This window comes from Salvelinus alpinus, chromosome 7, assembly GCF_045679555.1.
Source record: "Salvelinus alpinus chromosome 7, SLU_Salpinus.1, whole genome shotgun sequence".
In the NCBI taxonomy this organism is placed as follows: domain Eukaryota; kingdom Metazoa; phylum Chordata; class Actinopteri; order Salmoniformes; family Salmonidae; genus Salvelinus; species Salvelinus alpinus.
In genome coordinates, this window is record NC_092092.1 from 78,487,971 (window position 1) to 78,508,408 (window position 20,438).

Below are 20,438 nucleotides of genomic sequence, written 5' to 3' on the forward strand. Positions count from 1 at the left end.
ATGCAGGCCTGAACCGGAGCTGGGCAAGTTCTTTGTTTTCAGATTGGAACGCTGTATGTTGATTAGGATGAATAGGTCTTCTTGAAGTGTGTAATAGTACATTTGCTTATAAGTAGCGTATTATCTTGAATAACTCCAGTCCAGTTATTAGACAGATGAGATTAATTTTTCCTAAGAAATTAGGGGGGGGGGGGGGGGGGGGAAATACAAACGTCTCTAGATAGCCGTACAGTCATACTATAGCCCAGATGGCGATATTGAGTCGTTTCAGTCAAAACCTGTGAGAATGAAACTGCATTCCTCTATAATGTTGAAATAAGGGCCTCGTGATGCGGTTTCAATAACTTTATTAAAACTGAAATTGTGACAATGACCTGGAACAGTTATAGAGAGCACACAACATAAATAAATACCATGATACAGCACTCATCGTCAAACAGGCTTATTGCAGTTGTTTCTTTCAATTTTATTTCAGCAAAACAAAAACAAAAAAGAATGGACATGCTATTGGCAGCAGAAATACACCATCATCAGGTACTGGGGTCAATGTGCCGAAATTACAGTATGCTGCCTGCATTGACAGGTGGAGTGAATGGCAACATCATGGTACCTATTCCCTATATAGTACACTATTTTTAAAATCAGGGCCATATAGGGTCTCTGGCCAAAAGTAGTGCACTATATAGTGAATAGGAAGTAGTGCACTATAAGGTGAATGGGAAGTAGTGCACTATATAGTGAATAGGATGCCATTTGAGACAAGCAAAGAGTTTACACTTCACTAGTAGCTCTGGTACATCTGGGCAGTGTCTCATTCCTGCCTTTGCCTCCTTCCCTTGCTGCCTAGGTTAATTCCTTCCTGATCGCAACAGATCTGACAAGCTAGATAAGACATGAGCAATGTGCTACAGTACTGTAGTTAACATATCTAGCATGCCTCTTGGTAGACCATGCAGGTAGAGTTTTTATTTTATTTTTTTGCTTTAGTTGAACTCATCTATCCAGTTCTATCAGATCTGAAAGGGGAAGGCGACAAGGAAACATGGAAGGAGACTACTCTCCGATGAAGACATAGCCCCTGGTAGAGGAGACACTGGTTGCTGCCTGTCCGTCTGCTTAGTCAAGGTCCATGTCAGGTCTAGGGTTGGTGGATTCCGTGGAGGGGGGGTTGCCTGTGCTGTCGGCGGTCCCCTTCTCGGTGCCCTCTGCTGGGGCTTTCTCCTGGCCGTTGACTGGTCCATTCTGCTCCCCTGTCTTGTCGTCCTTAGGCAGCTCCACCTTGGGCTTGGGCTTGGTCACGATGGGGTTGCAGGTGAAGTACAGCTCCTATTGAGGGGAAAGAGTGAATGTAATGAATAACTTACACATGATCCCGTGATATGCTTGTAATGTTGAGTTGGATAACAAGCAGAATGCTGGCATGCATTATTACAATAGTATAATGATATTCATGACTAAAATGCAATATTATTCACAGTACAGCTTGGTTGCAAGTAACGTTCCCTCTAATCTACTCGCGCACTTCCGACAGGAATGCCGCGCAGAAGAAATGCCATGCAGGGCAGAGAAACAAGATATTGAACTTCACCGAGTTCGCACTACCATAGTTCAAAGTTTTTTCTGTGATCTAATCAACGTTATATCCGCCTCTTTTCAACGCAACAAACCAAAACAAATCTAACTTCGCAAGATGTAGTGTGTGATTTTGTTGTAGGCAGAGCCAAAGCGCAAGAGAGAATTATATTGACTGGGATAGCTCTTTCAATCACCTGCGAAAAGCGCAGAGCCGCCCGTGTGCATATTTGATGATATTCTTTGATATTTAGCGAGTTATTAGCCCAGTTATAGATAAGTATAGGTCAGCAGTGTGGAGTTACGGCATCCCACAAGAGAACAAAACGTGTAGGCTACATTTCAAGCGGTCTTTGAAAAGCCAGTCAGGTAAAAAGCGTATGTCTTAATTAAAGGGGCAGTGTTGTATTTTGAGAAAGGCTTGAAAATGCAAATAATCCAATAGGCAGAGGGGTAGTCTACATTGTCTAATTCTCTGTATGGTAATAATAATAACTTGTATTTCGTAAAGTGTTTTTTTTGCGTCACACAACACAATTTACAGTCACTTATTCGGCCCATGTTGTTACAGACCAAGTAAAAGAAGGATTCATGTCAAGCCCTTCATGAGGTAAAAACGTTATTAAAAGTCTCATGCAATGTGGGCCTGCATTGAACACCACAGATAGGCTACATCATAGAAATCAAAAGCTATTTCCAATATTTCCAAGTTAAAATGTTATGGGATTTGCTCCATTGGTTTTGTTGGTAAAGCTACATTATACTCAGATAGCCACAATAGCTTATTGGCTACTGTCTAAACTGTAAGGGTACAGCCTCAGTGTTCACTGTAAACGCGTGCCAGAAGTTGCACAAAATTATCACAACATTCAAGGTTTCCGCTCACAAGACATAAAATTTGCTCAGTACCCCCCCCAAAATTGAGGGAACATCGGTTGGAAGGTTGGGTAACACTTTTACTAGAAGTTTCTCTACATAAGTACTTCATAACACATCAATGTTGAATTCATAAGCAGTAACGGCAAATTGTTATTTTTGTTAGAATATCGTCAAACATCTCTTACAGCAGACTAACAGTTAGTACTGTAGCTATTCTGACCTTATTTTTAGCCTGTATCTCTGACAGTATTAGCAGCAGAGTAGTTAGTGAGCAGTACTGTAGTGAGTGAGCAGTACTGTAGTGAGTGAGCAGTAAAGTAGTGAGTGAGCAGTAAAGTAGTGAGTGAGCAGTAAAGTAGTGAGTGAGCAGTACTGTAGTGAGTGAGCAGTACTGTAGTGAGTGAGCAGTACTGTAGTGAGTGAGCAGTACTGTAGTGAGTGAGCAGTACTGTAGTGAGTGAGCAGTACTGTAGTGAGTGAGCAGTACTGTAGTGAGTGAGCAGTACTGTAGTGAGTGAGCAGTACAGTAGTGAGTGAGCAGTACTGTAGTGAGTGAGCAGTACTGTAGTGAGTGAGCAGTACTGTAGTGAGTGAGCAGTACTGTAGTGAGTGAGCAGTACTGTAGTGAGTGAGCAGTACTGTAGTGAGTGAGCAGTACTGTAGTGAGTGAGCAGTACTGTAGTGAGTGAGCAGTACTGTAGTGAGTGAGCAGTACTGTAGTGAGTGAGCAGTACTGTAGTGAGTGAGCAGTACTGTAGTGAGTGAGCAGTACTGTAGTGAGTGAGCAGTACTGTAGTGAGTGAGCAGTACTGTAGTGAGTGAGCAGTACTGTAGTGAGTGAGCAGTACTGTAGTGAGTGAGCAGTACTGTAGTGAGTGAGCAGTACTGTAGTGAGTGAGCAGTACTGTAGTGAGTGAGGAGTACTGTAGTGAGTGAGCAGTACTGTAGTGAGTGAGCAGTACTGTAGTTAGTGAGCAGTACTGTAGTTAGTGAGCAGTACTGTAGTTAGTGAGCAGTACTGTAGTTAGTGAGCAGTACTGTAGTTAGTGAGCAGTACTGTAGTTAGTGAGCAGTACTGTAGTTAGTGAGCAGTACTGTAGTTAGTGAGCAGTACTGTAGTTAGTGAGCAGTACTGTAGTTAGTGAGCAGTACTGTAGTTAGTGAGCAGTACTGTAGTGAGTGAGCAGTACTGTAGTGAGTGAGCAGTACTGTAGTGAGTGAGCAGTACTGTAGTGAGTGAGCAGTAAAGTAGTTAGTGAGCAGTACTGTAGTGAGTCTCACCTTAGTCTTGTCCTGTATCTCTCTGACTTTAACAGCAGGCTCTAAGGTCAAGCTCAGTTTACTCTGCTGGTTCATCTTGCTGTTCATCCAGATCATGGCATCATTCACCATCTTATCCACCTTGTTGATCTCTTCCTGGTCCAGATGGTCATACTGCTCCTCCTGGGGGATGGAAAGACAAGCCAAGAAACCATCTAACATACCGGACACATTTGGTCATTCCTTAAATACAACAAAAGACAACTTCTGATATCGGCCTCCTCAAACCCCAAGGTGTAGTCTTTTGTAACAAGGTGTAATAACATGTATATTACATACATATTTGGTCGGTTCTGAAATGCAACTACTAACTGCATATACGGCTTGTGATATCTGCAAATGGTTTAGAATTTGCTGTGAATATTTTAACTTGCTACACAGGAATATGAAGATATCTGTAGGAAGTAACAATATGAAACGGTTGGTGAACTGGACTGCATTTTAACAGAACTAGTCTCGTGTATTCTCATTGTCTTACGTCAGATAGTGCGATTCCGCCTGCACTGAGGGACGGGGGTCGCGTAGGAGTGACGCCATCTGACGTTTGACAATGGTGTATTCTAGCATTAACGACTGTACTATACTACATTTCTACTACTAGTAGTATTTCTAAGATTTCTCAGTCGTACCTGCTCCTCCTGGGGTACGCAAAGAATAAAGATGTAGTCCATTGTAGCAGTGTGTAATAATAACAATAATGTCAGTTACATCCATTTAGTAGCATAATTTCAATACACATTTGGTCATTCTTGAAATGCAACCATTCTCAACTTCTGATATTGGCAATGGCTTAGAATGATTGTTGTAGTTCTGTGGAGCCTACTGAGCATTATGATCCAAATGTACCTTGGCTGTATAAGGGCAGCGGTACCTTGGTTTTATAAGGGCAGCGGTACCTTGGTTTTATAAGCTTCAACGATCTTCATGTACATCTGGATCTGTTTCCCCATGTCATCGAAGGCTCTGGGTCTTTCCTCAGACTCCATGTACCTCTCCTGGATAGGCTGACCCAGTTTCTGGAGACAGCAGACGACACTCATGTCAGACACATTGGCTAATCTGACCCATTTAAACTGTGTTGAACTAGACTGAGGAGGAAGCTAGGCATTTTCAGAGAACGTCAGCAACACAGAAATCAAACTCATTTTTCAAACTTTGGTGATGCTACTTTCATCTGACTTCGTCGAAATGTAACAGAAATTTGCAGAACACACAATTGACTTGACAGAACTTTAACTCACAATGACAAAAAATAAAATACAATTTTAAGTGAGAAGTAAGCATTGGTCTGAAGCCGAAAAAGAAAGGAAAGTCACATGAGCACCACAATGCCTACTCCACCCATGCTCTACCAAGGTTTTCCAGCATACAGCTTTGACCTACTAGAGTATCTATGTTGGTCTATTGCACTTCAAACAATGTGTATGCAGGTTGCTTAGCATTCAAAACCTTCTTAAACAGACTAGGTCAACTTTAGCTAGCTAATCAAAATATATGTTTGCATTGATTGTTTTAACCTCAGCTTGAATAGCACCACATAGCTAGTTATCTATAGTAGCCTAGTTTTGTCCTGAGCTACTTTTCATGTCTGGCAGCCTGTTGCAGGCAGCAGCTGTGTTGTTGCCGAGCAACAGAGTTAGATCCACCCAGTTAGATTGAATTCTGAGATTCGGCTGAAAATATATATGTTAGCATTGTCAGAAATGCTACAAAAACAGATAGCACATCTTTGGCTCTTAATGGACGGAAATGTGCACGTGAGAGAGATACATTATATAATAAAAACTGTTGCACCAACAAACTAAGTCAATCCGACATTTTTTAAAGTCAAATGGTCACTTTATGGAAGCTATGGTCTCGTTTTAAACCGACGTCTAGAATTTGAGCTAGGTAGGCGCAAAAAAATACTTTCAAAACTCAATTGCTAACGACCATGTTAAAAATCCGGTATGTGGTTCTCTGTAACGGCAGGACGGCTCATGGCGAGAGGTGGAGAGTGTGTTGTGAACCTCCAATCAAGTTGATTTGTCAATTTTCATCGACATTGGTGTCATATTGGCTTAGATATGGTAGGGAGATAAGCTTCAACCAAGTGAATCCATTTATAAAGCCTTTTTTACATCAGCTGATTTCAGAAAGTGCTTATACAGAAACCCAACTTAAAAACCCAAACAGCAAGCAATGCAGATGTAGAAACACGGTGTCTAGGAAAAACTCCCTAGAAAAGGTAGGAACCTAGGAAGAAACCTTGAGAGGAACCAGGTACTGAGGCCAGTCCTCTTCTGGCTGTGCCGGGTGGAGATTATGAGAGTACACGGCCATTAAGGCCAGATTGTTCTTCAAGATGTTCATAGATGACCAGCAGGGTCAAATAATAATCAGTGGTTGTAGAGGGTGCAACAGGTCGGTACCTCAGGAGTAAATATCAGTTGGCATAGCCAAGCATTCAGAGGTCAAGACAGCGGGTGCGGTAGAGAGAGAGAGACAGCGGGTGCGGTAGAGAGAGAGAGACAGCGGGTGCGGTAGAGAGAGAGAGACAGCGGGTGCGGTAGAGAGAGAGAGACAGCGGGTGCGGTAGAGAGAGAGAGACAGCGGGTGCGGTAGAGAGAGAGAGACAGCGGGTGCGGTAGAGAGAGAGAGACAGCGGGTGCGGTAGAGAGAGAGAGACAGCGGGTGCGGTAGAGAGAGAGAGACAGCAGGTGCGGTAGAGAGAGAGAGACAGCAGGTGCGGTAGAGAGAGAGAGACAGCAGGTGCGGTAGAGAGAGAGAGACAGCAGGTGCGGTAGAGAGAGAGAGACAGCAGGTGCGGTAGAGAGAGAGAGACAGCAGGTGCGGTAGAGAGAGAGAGACAGCAGGTGCGGTAGAGAGAGAGACAGCAGGTGCGGTAGAGAGACGAAAACAGCAACGCATACCGGCGTGACAATAATGATAAACGGAAAGCATTACCTCAGACTAAGCTCAGGGTCTTGGAAAGTGGCCCATAGTAACAGTGTATAACACTGTAAGCTTTACCTTCAGCTCAGACAGTTTGTCGATGTACTGTTGTTTAGGTTGGTCCTCTCCATCTTCATACAGCCAGTTCTCTGTGTTCTCCAGTTGTAATGACAGGATATCCCGATCCTACAACACAGTCAAAAACACAGTTAAGGACAGGATATCCTATCCTACAACACAGTCAAAAACACAGTTAAGGACAGGGTATCCTATCCTACAACACAGTCAAAAACACAGTTAAGGACAGGGTATCCCATCCTACAACACAGTCAAAAACACAGTTAAGGACAGGGTATCCCATCCTACAACACAGTCAAAAACACAGTTATGGACAGGGTATCCCATCCTACAACACAGTCAAAAACACGGTTAAGGACAGGGTATCCCATCCTACAACACAGTCAAAAACACAGTTATGACAGGGTATCCCATCCTACAACACAGTCAAAAACACAGTTAAGGACAGGGTATCCTATCCTACAACACAGTCATTAACATAGTTAAGGACAGGGTATTCCATCTTACAACACAGTCATTAACATAGTTAAGGACAGGGTATCCCATCTTACAACACAGTCATTAACACAGTTAAGGACCGGGTATCCCATCTTACAACACAGTCATTAACATGGTTAAGGACAGGGTATTCCATCTTACAACACAGTCATTAACATAGTTAAGGACAGGGTATCCCATCTTACAACACAGTCATTAACACAGTTAAGGACAGGGTATCCCATCTTACAACAGTCATTAACATAGTTAAGGACAGGGTATCCCATCTTACAACAGTCATTAACATAGTTAATGACAGGGTATCCCCTCCTACAACACAGTCATTAACATAGTTAAGGACAGGGTATTCCATCCTACAACAATCAAAGTCAACATACTGTTATTAACATATTACAGAGAAGACAATTCTAATATACAGTTTTATAAAAAGTCCTTTATATATTGTTGTTAAAGGGATACTTCAGGATTTTGGCAATGAGCCATTTATCTACTTCCATGAGTTCATCTGACTCCGGGGAAGTAGTTAGAGCTTCATTGTTGAAATCTCAAAGTATCCCTTTAACGAACACGTTTGTGTTTCAAGGACAGCCAATTTCAGACAGTTGGAAGTACCACAGAAAGCCACAGTACTCACAGCTTCACTGACGAATTTCTCCAGCCTGCCGTGTAGTTTGTCCCTCATGTCGTACACATACTCCTCCACGTAATTCTTAGCGTCGTTTCTCTCCTTCTCCAGCTTGTCCTGCATGATCATTTTACCCTGTGGAAACAGACAAATCAACCACTTCAAGTTACCACAGAACATTCTTTAAGCACTACTCAAAACAGAGACAGAAACATGTAAAAGACAAGTATATAGAAACAGCCTGATGAATACAATACAGAATGACATTACAGACAGAGATAAAGATAGAGAGGATAGCAGTAAGGAGAAACACAACAGGTGAACAAAACAATCCATAGATATCAGATTTCTTTTTTTAATTACCTCATTTTCTACAAAGAGGTTGAGCATGTCGATGGCCAGCTCCCACTGAGGGCTATTCTCGATGGGAAGCTCCAAGACTTTTGTCTTCACTTTGGGCTTCTTGGCCTGGGGAGGCTGGTCAGACTTCTTCTCTGTCTTACTCTCCTCTGGGGAGGTCTGGGGAGAGACGAGAGGGAAACAGCATCATTGAGACTAAATATCCATAAAGTAGTGCTCTTCACGCACGAGCGTTTTTCAGCCTGCTCCGAGATGGGTTTGTTCCGTCTGGTCAGCTGGTCTTTGGCAAGACAACACAAACTTATCTGGGACCAGGCAACTCGTTTTTGTCTAAGTCTCTACAAACTGCAGTGCTCCACTACCATAAACGTCATGAACATAGATGTCAAATGTGTCAGAACATAAAACAGAATATTCTATATTACCTCCATCTCCTCATTCTCCGGCGGCGTCTTCTTCTCCTCTTCTGTCTCTTTCTGTCCATCTCCTTGTGCCTTTGTCTCATCCTGGTCAGTCTGCATGTTGCCCTGCAGAGAGAGCAGGTCTCTTCATTAACACCACATCTCTGCCCAATGATAGGACAGACAGTCTTCCAGGGAGCAGTGTCATCACAATATAGTAGTGTACCTAACTGAAGCTCCTCTTCCTCAGGTGGTATGGTTTAAGAGAGCATTTGTAGGCCTATATTTCAATGATGTACAAAGTTAACTGTCTGTGTACTGAATAAGACACTTTGGTAAAAAAAAATAAAAGCTATATTCAATTTGAAAGAACATGATTGTTAATAATCACCTCTTCCTCCTTCTCTTCCTCCTCCTCTTCCTCCTTCTCTGGTGTTGCCTGCTGTTCTGTGTCCATGGGCTCCTCTCCTTCCTCGGTCTTCTGGACCTGCACCAGCGAGGCTGAGGAGACGCTGAAGATGCCGTGGATGTTGACCCTCACCTTCACCTTGACCTTGGAGCTCTCCCCAGACGCCTGGGGCACCACCTTCTGGATCACAAACTGACCTATAGGAATGGACACAGGACATAAGGTGGTAATGGCACACAGTTGGTACATTTCACAGGAAAAACTGGCCTATACTTTATTGTCCATAGGGGGAAACTTGCATTACAGACACATGGCAAAAACGGTTATACATTTATTTTTACAAAATCAATTGTCAAGTCAATGATAAGTTTCATATTGCAAACTGTAGACCACAAGCTTTTTTGAAAAGATACTGCTGCAAGGATGCATGACTGACTATGTTTCTATAGAAGATACTGTTTGCAGACAGAAAAGGACCCACAGGAGCGTGGTTGATAGTGGATTCAACGCCGTGTACATACCTATGGTGGGGTCGGGGTACGGCAGCTCTTTGGGGGTGTTGTAGTAGGCTTCCAGAGAGAAAGGCTCCCTCCGGTAGAAAGTCAACACTTTGGAGAAGGGTGCAGCATGGTTCTTTGGGAATACCTCGCAATCGCTACAATGAACAACACGCAAAACAATCTAGTTAGCATTAAAATAACTACAATGAAGCTATCACACAAAAAAATCTATCTATAAATCAAGGTGATAATAAAACGGAACATATGTATTGTAGTTTACCTCGATCCTTCCTCTGCAGCAGAGTTCCATTTCAGAGAGATTGGGTAAGCAACTGCGTCTGTGATGGAGAACTCACGCACTTTGAATGCAGGGGACAGGATTGCACACTGAGGAGACAGACAGGGGATATTCTTAGCAGGGAGGCAAATCCTAATTCCATTACCTTATCACCAGAAATCAACAATGAATTAGGTCCTACTGGTAAGAATTACATCTACAAACGTTGGAATCATGAACATTACTACTCCAATATTGACATATAATAGTAAAATAAGCGTTTGGAGGCTAACTTTAGTTCTCTTATCTAATTTGCTGTGCAAGCAAATCCTGGATGTCTAAAGGGTATTTTAAGGTCAGGAGGGGGGAAACAGAGAGAGATCATCAGACCTGCAGGGCACATCCTCTGGCCACGGCCTCATCAGCATTCAGGGTGGTGCTCAGCTCCTTCCCAAAGAATTTGCTGATCCTCTCTTTGACAGATGGGATACGGGAGGCCCCGCCCACTATTTCCACCGCATAGATGTCCTCCTTCTTAAGCTCTGATTGGACAGGAACCAGGAAGGAAGGCACCAATTAGACCTGACAGTCACTGACATAACTCAATGCTATGAAGACAATACTCAATGCCTACACAGATAATGCTCAATGTTATATACAAAGATAAATTCTATACTAAGATTCAAGCAAGCTATATGCAAACCTACGATACTCACTGGCTTGCTCCATCAGGTTGTGTAGTGGTGCCTCCACTCTGGCCAGAACGTCAGCACACATCTCCTCAAATTGACCCCTAGAGAAAATTCGGATGCAGATGTAGGACCTTAATTTGATCACTCTGTTGTTGCAGGAAACTTGTTTATAGTGCATTCAAGGTTTTCAAAAAGGCTCCTAAAAAGTTTGTAATATCCACTTAAAAATGTCAGATTTGATTTTCCCTAACTAAAAATATATCAACCCCGACAAAAAATGTCCATTAATTATAATGTTGTTGCAAGATTATTTTTCTACTGTAAGAAACTGGTCAAATTAAATCCTACATATGTATGCATCATCAATATGCACATTTCTGTGATAAAGCCATTAGATTTCAAGGCCCACAATGCATTCTAAGGTGTCACTAAACTTGCAATATAACTGTCATTTGGTAATTGCATCAAAGACAAAAATAATGACTCATATCTAGTACTGTAGATCATGTAAGACTTACCTGTTGAACATATCAAGGAGGTGCTCAATTGAGTTTACAACAATCTCATAGACTCACAAAACACTATACCTGTTGAGTTTTCCGGACACATCAATGTCGTTCATAAAGCACTCGATGTTGAGGGGCAGGTTTGAGGAGTTGGCGCTCATCAGCTTCTTGAGTTTCTCACACTCCTGGTAGAGCCTGACCAGAGCCCTGGGCTTGGTCTTCACGTCCAGCTTGTACTTCTTCCCAAACTCCTCACAGAAGTGTCTCACCAGCATCTCGTCAAAGTCCTTCCCGCCCAGCTCCGGGTCGCAGGCCGTCGCAAGGATCTGAGGGAAAAGAAAATGGTATTAAAAAATATGAGCAAAAATGAATGAGGGCCGGGAGTTTTTCCTGAACCCATGTGACCTGACCAGAACAACTCTGGGCCCTATAGCACTTGTTTTGTTTAATAGCCAAGAGGTTATTGAAGTTGTCTGTAACTCCTTTGTGGACATTTCAGTAAAAACTGTTATTTTGTAGAATTAGCATGACCCCCATAGCCTCCTGATTAAGACACCCACCTTCAGCTTGCCCTTGTTGAAGGCACAGACAGAGGTCTGGTATCCAGAGTGTCCAATGTCTACAAACACCACGATCCTGGGCTTTTCCTCTGGAGCAGGGAGGTCCTGCTTGTAGATGCCATACGCCAACGCCACTGGAAGAAAGACGTGTATAATCATGATTTATTATGAAACAGCAAATCGCCTTAATATCAAATAATACGGTGTGGTTGAGTTAAATAGCTACAGTAACTCTATTAGGGGTCAACACAGCTCTCTCCATACCTGCAGTTGTCTCATTCATGAGCCTCAGACAGTTGAGTCCAGCGATCTGTGCTGCGTCCACCACTGATCTCCTCTCGGCGTCCGTGTAGTAGCAGGGGACCTGGGGAGGATAACATAGGATGCAAGTACTAAGCAGGCCTAGAAACTGAATTCCAAAATGTTTTTCATATCTGGTCTTTAGTCTAACTGTCCAAACTCAGTTTTACATATGACCAAATGACTGGTCCTTCTAGTAAAGTGTAGCGCCCAGTGCATACTAGCACACAGCGGATTGATACTCACAGAGACAACGCAGTCAGCCACTGGTTTCTTCAGTGCATGCTCAGCGGTCTCCTTCATCTTGGTCAGAAGCATAGCAGTGACCTGCTCAATGCTGAACACCTTCTCCTCCTCCATGTACATCACCTAAAGGACACACAGACACCAGTTGTCATTGTAAATGATTGCTTGATTTTAGGGTTTACACAGGTAGAGTACAATACAGAATAAACACATGAAAGTATTTTCCAGCTAAGACAGATGGATAGACAACATATATATATTGATTACAGATTAGACAAGGATGATGAGTAATCTATCAGTCACTTAAAGGGACCCATCTCTCCATCAGGCCTATTCATATATTTCCCACGCTTTCAGCCAGATCTAATCTTTACTGTTATCTCTCTTTACCTTGATGCCAGTGGTGCCCGAAGGCATCTGTGCCAGGTCGTAAACCAGGCTGGATTTCAAACTCTGGATATACGGATCAGAAAACGCCCGGCCATGAAATCTCTTGAACCCTTGGACTGTGTTCTTGCAGTTTGTGACGACCTGATATGAGATTAGCAGGGAAAGAACATGATGCATTATGCTAAATAAATAATTATCTCACATTAAAAAAAGTAATTTAATGATTAGCAACCTAATTGGGAAGGAGCAATTATAAATTATGGAATAGTTGAAATTCCTTATCAAATACTTTAGATATAAAAATTTAAAAAACGGCCAAAATTGACCCCATGGTTTTATTTAGAGTCCTTTGAGGGACTGCATAACGATTTTCTCTTCTGTTTTTAATAGTTCCATCTGGTAATTAAATATTGGCCTGGATATGAAATCCCCATTTCTATGCATAAGCACAAAACCATAGAACTTGCTAGAAGAGTCATACCCTCAATGTGTCACTAGTCAAATAAATTATCAAGTAGAGGTCGCCCTCTATCAAAACATACCTGGCTTTTTGCAGCTGCACCAATAGATCGATTCCGTGGTCCAAATGACACGCATGCTCTGAAAGAATGACAGCGGAATAAACATCAGTAAAATGCTTGTCTATTTTCACAGGGCTCGCATTAATAAGATAACAGCGCTAGCTAGGATAACACAGTAGCATTAAATTGCCACTCTTAATGTGTTTTATTAGCTTGCTAATAATACAAGTCAGAATACACATGATTCCTATGAACAAGTCCACTGATGTCAAAAGATTGCAGGCCTCCAAGTAGCATTCATGCGCCCATTCATACTTTATTGAAAAATTAACCCCTTGAAATAGGGGACTACAATTAACCCCCATTGTCTTCGAAAACACTCAATATGTTAGGTGGGGAATATAAGTTAAGGCTTCAAAAGTCAAATGACGTACCGTTTAATTAGTAAAATAGCTAACAGAGTACAACGATGGCCAGTTTTTACAAGTCATGGGGTGATCGGTCTAGCTAGCAACGTGCTGTTGCAACCCTTGACGTTAGCTAGCGAGTAGCTCGGCTAATGTTAGCGCATCTCCCCGTCTGTCGCGCTGTCAAGGCCACAAAATGTGTTCTCATCCATCTAGTTTCTCAATCACTTTAGAAGCAAACTGGTTGAAAATTACAATTCACAACAAGCAGGATAACTCACACAAATATAAATGTCACTTACGGTGTACATCGATCGCTGTATTCATTGGCTACAGTTTCTATTCCTCCGGCTCTAGCTACCGCAACATAGCAGTTCAGAAACCCGACGTCGAATCCTACCACAGACATCTTCGCGAAATGTTACTCAACAGATAATACTATGGAAAAGCACAATATAGTCTTACAGTTAACTCCTAAATATGACAGACCAGACCTGAACTGAATGTACCAATGTACGTTCTGGTTTAATTCATTATCCCCACCCTAGTTCCATGAAGATGCAACTGCGTGCACTACTCGCCGGCAAATCGTTGATGCCTTCGAACAAGCTCACTTCAACATGAGTTCAGTATAAAAGCCCCATGAGCATGATGGCATATGTCTCGAAAACCGACCCATTGGCGGAGAATTAGAGAATTATGGGAGGCAACGCGGATGTCTAGAAAGACTGGCACAGGAACAGCATGTTCATGCGATCTGGGTTCATTCTATGGACCGTTATGGATCATGTGACACATTTTTCCAAGGTACAAAATGTATTGAATTAGATTTTTTATAATAAATGTTATGGTACATTTAACTCAAGAAATATTCAAATGTTCATCCTCGGGTTCTTACTTTTTTTTAAAAACTAGGCAGTTAACAGAACATTCTTATTTACAATGACGGCTTACCGCGGAACTTGTTCTGCCCCTTTCGGTTACGGGCCCAACGCTCTAACGTAGGCTACCTGCTGTCTAGAACCACAATGGCATTAAACTTGTTTCATCCTTGATATTAATGCTCTTGTAACAGTTTTGCTTTCCGTCCTTCTCCTCGCCCCTACCTGGGCTCGAACCAGGGACCCTCTGCACACATCAACAACTGCCTCCCACGACAACTGCCTCCCATCGTTCCACAAAAGCCTCGACTCTTGCAGAGCAAGGGGACCAACTACTTCAAGGTCTGAGCGAGTGATGTCACCGATTGAAACGCTATTAGCGTGCACCCCTCTAACTAGCTAGCCATTTCACATCGGTTACACTCTTATAGACTTTGTGTAGATGTAGCCTGATATTGCCCACACCACTGCTTGTGACAATATACATCACTATTTTATATATACACCTGTTAGCAGTGTTGAGCAGTAGCCTCATTGCTGTGTAATATTACTTTAACTTTACACTGTGTGACAAATGACTGGTCACTCATTTACACCTCTTCATAGTGACCTATCTGGCAAAACGACAGCAAACCATTCATCCCAGATATCCAGATGAGGTGGTATCAAAAAGGGAGAAAAAATAACACTTTTCTGATAAATATTATCTTTATTGACGAAACATACAGTGAAGGTTTAAACAGGGGAACAAAGTTGCAAGATGGAAGTTTTCACTCTTCATTCTCGTAGTCGGCGGCAACCTTCCTCTTTCCTTCTGAGTGGACATGGTTGCCCCAGGTGTATGTCAGGTACATGCAGATCATAGCTGGAAAAGAAGAACAGGAGAAGACCGGTTAGCGCTTGAAAACATGGTTATGGCTTGGGAGGCATACACTGAAAAATACAAGAAGCAATGCATGTTTAGTTTGGCCATTTAAAACAGCCCAAGAGTCAGGGATTTTAGACATGGGCAGACAGAAATTGTAACGGGAGGTCTTTACAATGTGCCTCAGAGCACCACTCTCGTAGACTAAGTAGCAATCGACATGGCTTTCGGAAGCATAACAGTCTAAAAGATCCTACACATCCAACTACAGCGAACTGACTACACATTGGGAAGATTCTTGCAACCGACTAGCAGCATCTGAAGAGTCTGAAGCTACATCCATAAAATCGGTAGAATGGTTCCGATTGGAGAGTGGCGCAGTGGTCTAAAGGAGTCACTACAGACACTGGTTCGATCCAGGGCTGTATCACAACCGGCTGTGATCGGGAGTCCCATAGGTCGGCGTACAATTGGTCCAGCATTGTCGGGATTAGAGGGTTTGGCCGGGGTAGGCCTTAATTGTAAATAATTTGTTCTTAACCGACTTGCCAAATTAAATATATAAAAAATAATAATTAAAATCACTTAACAAGAAACTATTAAATCCAGTTTAGATACCTACCCCCTGACCAAATCAAAACCTAATATGGATGCCAATATTTTGTTCTGGTTTTGCAGGCACCTTTCCTCTACTTCCTGTCTGAGGCAGCATGGTGCCCATATTGTGAGGCTGATTAAGACAAACGGGTGTGAAACAGACCGTTGTGCGGGCAAAATGAGAATACGACATGGAATCAATATTTAGATTTGGTGAGGGAGTAACATCTAAACTGAATTTAATAGTTTCTTGTTCACTGCTCGGCGATGCAAACTGTGATTCTCCAACCTGAACCATTCTACCAATTATGGATGTAGCTTCAGACTCTTCAGACGCTGCTAGCAGGTAGTCATTGGACCATTGACTTATCTCGCACGCTGTCACTATGGAATGCCCCTAGACCTCGTCTTATTAAAACCCGTGCTCTAATTTGGGCTACATGAGGCCATATTTATCAAGGCTAGAACAGATCTGAAAATGGGGAGGGGGAAAAAAATGACTCCAGAATTTGGATGGATATGTTTGATAACATGGGAATATCCTGCCTGGTTCTTCCCAGAAAGCAACGTGTAAACTCTGGGAGTACTTACGTGGAGCAACTTTGAAGACGGACGATGTGAATCGTCTCCAGACATTGGGGATTCCTTTAGAGAAGTAGTTGGGGAAAGCCCTCTGCTCGAAGGGGGACAGACTGTAGGTGATCACATGCCTGATCTTGGCCAAATCTCCAAAGTGGCGACCCATGGTGTCTAGAGCGACGATCTGAAATTACCAAAGAGTATAGATGAGGAAAAAGGTGCAGTAGTTTAGATTGTGCAATGCAGGTGTCACACAACTAGCATTAAATGACATAAGCAATGTGCATCTTGCATGATGACAAACTGAATTCTTCAGCTGCTCTATGTTCGCCACATACTTCAGTCTTAGACTGCCATTGTTTGTGGTCGTGGTCAAAAATGAGGAGTTTTACAAAACAAAGTCATAAGCAATTGTACCAATCAGTATCAAACGTCAATTATTAATTTTCTAAACGTGGCTTTACCCACAGGTGTTCTGGCTCTGGCCCAATCCATCGGTTTTGGGGACCAATCAGAACGGTTAGAAGAATGCGTTTGCGTTCTATAAATCATCAGGGAGGTACTCAGATCCAGACTCATTGCGGAGAAGAAAATAACTTCAATGGGCGTGGCGTAGCGTTTGGCCCGGAGCAAGGAGTTTTGGTAGCCAGGCAAATGTGCATCTCCTCTTTTTAAGAAATGGCAAACATGACAGTCATATTATATTATATATATAATATATCATTCTGACCCTACGCTTGCTTACAGCTGCACTGGGGTCAGACAGGCTTCCTGTTTAAATTAAGCATTTCACTACACTCGCATTAACATCTGCTAACCATGTGACTAATAAAATGTGATTAACACAGTGGAGCCGGCGCGAGATATGGCTCAAAATATACTTCAATCCAGATTGAACGACTGCTAGTTTTTCTGGAAAACTGCCCTTTTCATCCTCATTCTAGGTAGCAGAAGCCACCGCAGCCATTTTGTAATGGCAGTGTCAACAAAGGAGCCAATCAGCTCCTTTTGTTGTTCAATGTGAAGTGCCATTCCATAATGTCTGCTGTAGCTACTGCTAGCTAGCATGAGGACGAGAACAGCAGTCGTTCAATCCTCTGTGTAACAACTGGGATTATGGCACAATTCCCAGTACAATGCAATTTCTCATCCCTGGATTGAGGTACACTACATGACCAAAAGTATGTGGACACCTGCTTGTCAAACATCTCATTCCCAAATCATGGGCATTAATATGAAGTTGGTCCCCCCCTTTGCTGCTATAACAGCCTCCTCCACTCTTCTGGGAAGGCTTTCCATTAGATGTTGGAACAGCGCTGCAGGGACTTGCATTCAGCCACAAGTACTAGTGAGGTCGGGCATTGATGTTGGGCGATTAGGCCTCGCTCGAAGTCGACATTACAATTCATCCCAAAGGTGTTTGATGGGGTTGAGCACTCAGCGGTCCTATTCTGTGAGTGTGTGGACTACCACTTTGCGACAGAGCCATTGTTGCTCCTAGACGTTTCCACTTCACAATAGCACCATGTATAGTTGACCGGGGCAACTCTAGTTGGGCAGAAATTTGACTGACTTGTTGGAAAGGTGGCATCCTATGACGGTGCCACGTTGAAGGCCACTGAGCTCTTCAGTGAGGCAATTCTACTGCCAATGTTGGTCTGTGGAGATTGCATAGTTGTGTGTTCGAGTTTATACATCGGTCAGCAACGGGTGTGACTGAAATAGCCAAATCCACTCATTTGAAGGGGTGTCCACAAACTATGTACAAAAGTGTTTTCGAGCCATATCTAGTGCCGGCTCAGCAGTGTCTTAATCTATACAGGACGCCTGTCCGACACCAGTAAAAATGACATGTCAATAGACTGGATTAGAAATGTTTGAACGTGATACCTTTATTTCCAAACACAACTGGATGGCAAACATTCCATTAGTTAAAGCGTTAGCCAAGTTATCAACACCAAACATTTCATTAGTTAAAGCGTTAGCCAAGTTATCAACACCAAACATTCCATTAGTTAAAGCGTTAGCCAAGTTATCAACACCAAACATTTCATTAGTTAAAGCGTTAGCCAAGTTATCAACACCAAACATTTCATTAGTTAAAGCGTTAGCCAAGTTATCAACACCAAACATTCCATTAGTTAAAGCGTTAGCCAAGTTATCAACACCAAACATTTCATTAGTTAAAGCGTTAGCCAAGTTATCAACACCAAACATTCCATTAGTTAAAGCGTTAGCCAAGTTATCAACACCAAACATTTCATTAGTTAAAGCGTTAGCCAAGTTATCAACACCAAACATTCCATTAGTTAAAGCGTTAGCCAAGTTATCAACACCAAACATTCCATTAGTTAAAGCGTTAGCCAAGTTATCAACACCAAACATTTCATTAGTTAAAGCGTTAGCCAAGTTATCAACAAACATTCGATGACATCTGTCACTTACTCACCGATTGATATTAGGACAGGTAAACTCGTGTCTGAGAGATAATATAAAATATGAAAACGGTCAAACTTAGCTAGATAGAAAAGGAGATTGTACAAGAGTGAAGGCAACCAGCTAGCCAGCACAAGTAGCTAACATGAAGACCTTGCTTGACATTCACGCCACGATTTAAAAGGTGTGTAATGGCACGAGACTCTTATTTCGTAAAATCCCAAGAAAATACACTGATATGACACTTATACAAGTGATTAACATTGTGAAATGAATCCCAAAACGTTGACCTTTCAGTATCTCTTACCGTACTGCTTCTCAAGACGCAGATTAGTCGCTGTTGGTGTGGTCTCTGCCCTAGATCGCTGAGCTATAAAAAAAAAAAAAGCCCTGGATTGGTTCAACCTCGAGCAGAAGTTGCCTTACGTAACTTCCGTTCTTTTTCTTCTTCGATGATATATTGGCGGTCCACAAACAAACGTTAACGGTGCATACCGCCACCCACTGTGCTGGAATGTGTGGTCAATCATGGTTTACAACATGTCTAAATCCTCCTACCTAACTCAGTACTTCTGAGAAAATCAAAAAGAGCCCTACTAACTTCTAATAGACCCTCCCCCATCCCCCAAATCCCGTCCAACCCCCCCGACCCCGTCCAACCTCAATGACCCTACACTTCAATCTATCCCTCTCTTCAACATGCTTACAACAATATAACAACACATGCTCCAACGTTTCATCGACCATACACTCCAGACACAAACCATTCACATGCTTACCAACAACGAGTTCAAAGTTTTCTGTCCGCAATTCTTCCTACCTTCAAACAGTATGTTAAAGTTCCAACTCGTATGGACAAGACCATTGGCCTTCTCTACACCAATATGAATGATGCCTACTGCTCGACTGCTCTGCCTCCGCTAGGACAGTCTGACCACAATCTCATCCAGCTGCTTCCGGAATACATCCCACTGGTTCAGAGGCAATGCGTCACTCAGACAGTGATTCACGAATGGACACTCGAAGCTGGAGAGGCACTGCAGAGTTGCTTTGAAGGTACAGATCGGAATCTATTTATAGACGATTGGGAGGAGGATCTGAATAGTATTTCTGAACGTATAACATATTATTTTAACTTCTGTACTGACAATGTGGTGCCAAGCAAAAACGGTGAAATGCTATGCAAATAATAAGCCATGGGTCACAAAATAAATCAAGGAGGCACTGAACAGGAAGAAGAAGGCTTTTGAAACTGGAAATAGGGATGAGTTGAGAAAGGTACAGAAGGAGATTAAAGGGCTGATCAGAAAGGACAAACATGAATACAAACTGAAGCTAGAACTCAAGCTGCAATATGCGAATAACATGAAGAATGTCTGGGATGGTATGAAGAAGATAACAGCACCAGGGGACAACTACCCCAGGAAGAGTAACTGCTGCAAATACAAATACAAAACCCACAGAGTGATGAAGAAAGGGACAGAGCCACAGAGGTGAACCATTTTTGTTTACCAGATTCGATAAGTATGATTTCTCAGCAGAGCAACAGCAGATAGGGGAGGTGCTGGACTCTGATCTGGGAAGCACTGAGCCCATGAGCATCTG

General features: G+C 42.6%; 2 protein-coding genes across 8 annotated transcripts; both read right to left on the reverse strand.

Annotated features, from left to right (window-relative positions):
* Positions 1–330: 330 nt before the first annotated feature.
* On the reverse strand, positions 331–14,219 carry LOC139581715 (heat shock 70 kDa protein 4-like). 5 transcript variants are annotated; one of them, XM_071411771.1, is made up of 20 exons: positions 14,019–14,219; positions 13,778–13,913; positions 13,090–13,147; positions 12,548–12,688; positions 12,158–12,280; positions 11,876–11,975; positions 11,612–11,745; positions 11,133–11,377; positions 10,570–10,646; positions 10,244–10,395; positions 9,857–9,963; positions 9,598–9,731; positions 9,059–9,273; positions 8,692–8,793; positions 8,270–8,425; positions 7,916–8,041; positions 6,784–6,891; positions 4,668–4,787; positions 3,733–3,894; positions 331–1,326 (listed from the first exon to the last, which is right to left on the reverse strand). In XM_071411771.1, the coding sequence occupies exons 2-20, from the start codon at positions 13,882–13,884 to the stop codon at positions 1,117–1,119; spliced, it is 2,577 nt and encodes an 858-aa protein (XP_071267872.1). In that variant the 5' UTR covers positions 13,885–13,913; positions 14,019–14,219; the 3' UTR covers positions 331–1,116. The 5 variants fall into 5 exon arrangements, with proteins under 5 accessions (XP_071267872.1, XP_071267870.1, XP_071267871.1 ...); XM_071411769.1 differs by having other exon boundaries at positions 10,561–10,646; XM_071411770.1 differs by having other exon boundaries at positions 13,778–14,024.
* An 826-nt stretch (positions 14,220–15,045) lies between these two features.
* On the reverse strand, positions 15,046–19,261 carry LOC139581717 (cytochrome b-c1 complex subunit 8-like). 3 transcript variants are annotated; one of them, XM_071411774.1, is made up of 5 exons: positions 19,141–19,214; positions 18,847–18,876; positions 16,866–17,064; positions 16,410–16,581; positions 15,046–15,221 (listed from the first exon to the last, which is right to left on the reverse strand). In XM_071411774.1, exons 3-5 carry the CDS (start codon positions 16,974–16,976, stop codon positions 15,127–15,129), a joined length of 378 nt encoding a protein of 125 aa, XP_071267875.1. In that variant the 5' UTR covers positions 16,977–17,064; positions 18,847–18,876; positions 19,141–19,214; the 3' UTR covers positions 15,046–15,126. The 3 variants fall into 3 exon arrangements, with proteins under 3 accessions (XP_071267875.1, XP_071267876.1, XP_071267877.1); XM_071411775.1 differs by lacking the exon at positions 16,866–17,064 and having other exon boundaries at positions 19,141–19,260; XM_071411776.1 differs by lacking the exons at positions 16,866–17,064; positions 18,847–18,876 and having other exon boundaries at positions 19,141–19,261.
* Positions 19,262–20,438: the final 1,177 nt, after the last annotated feature.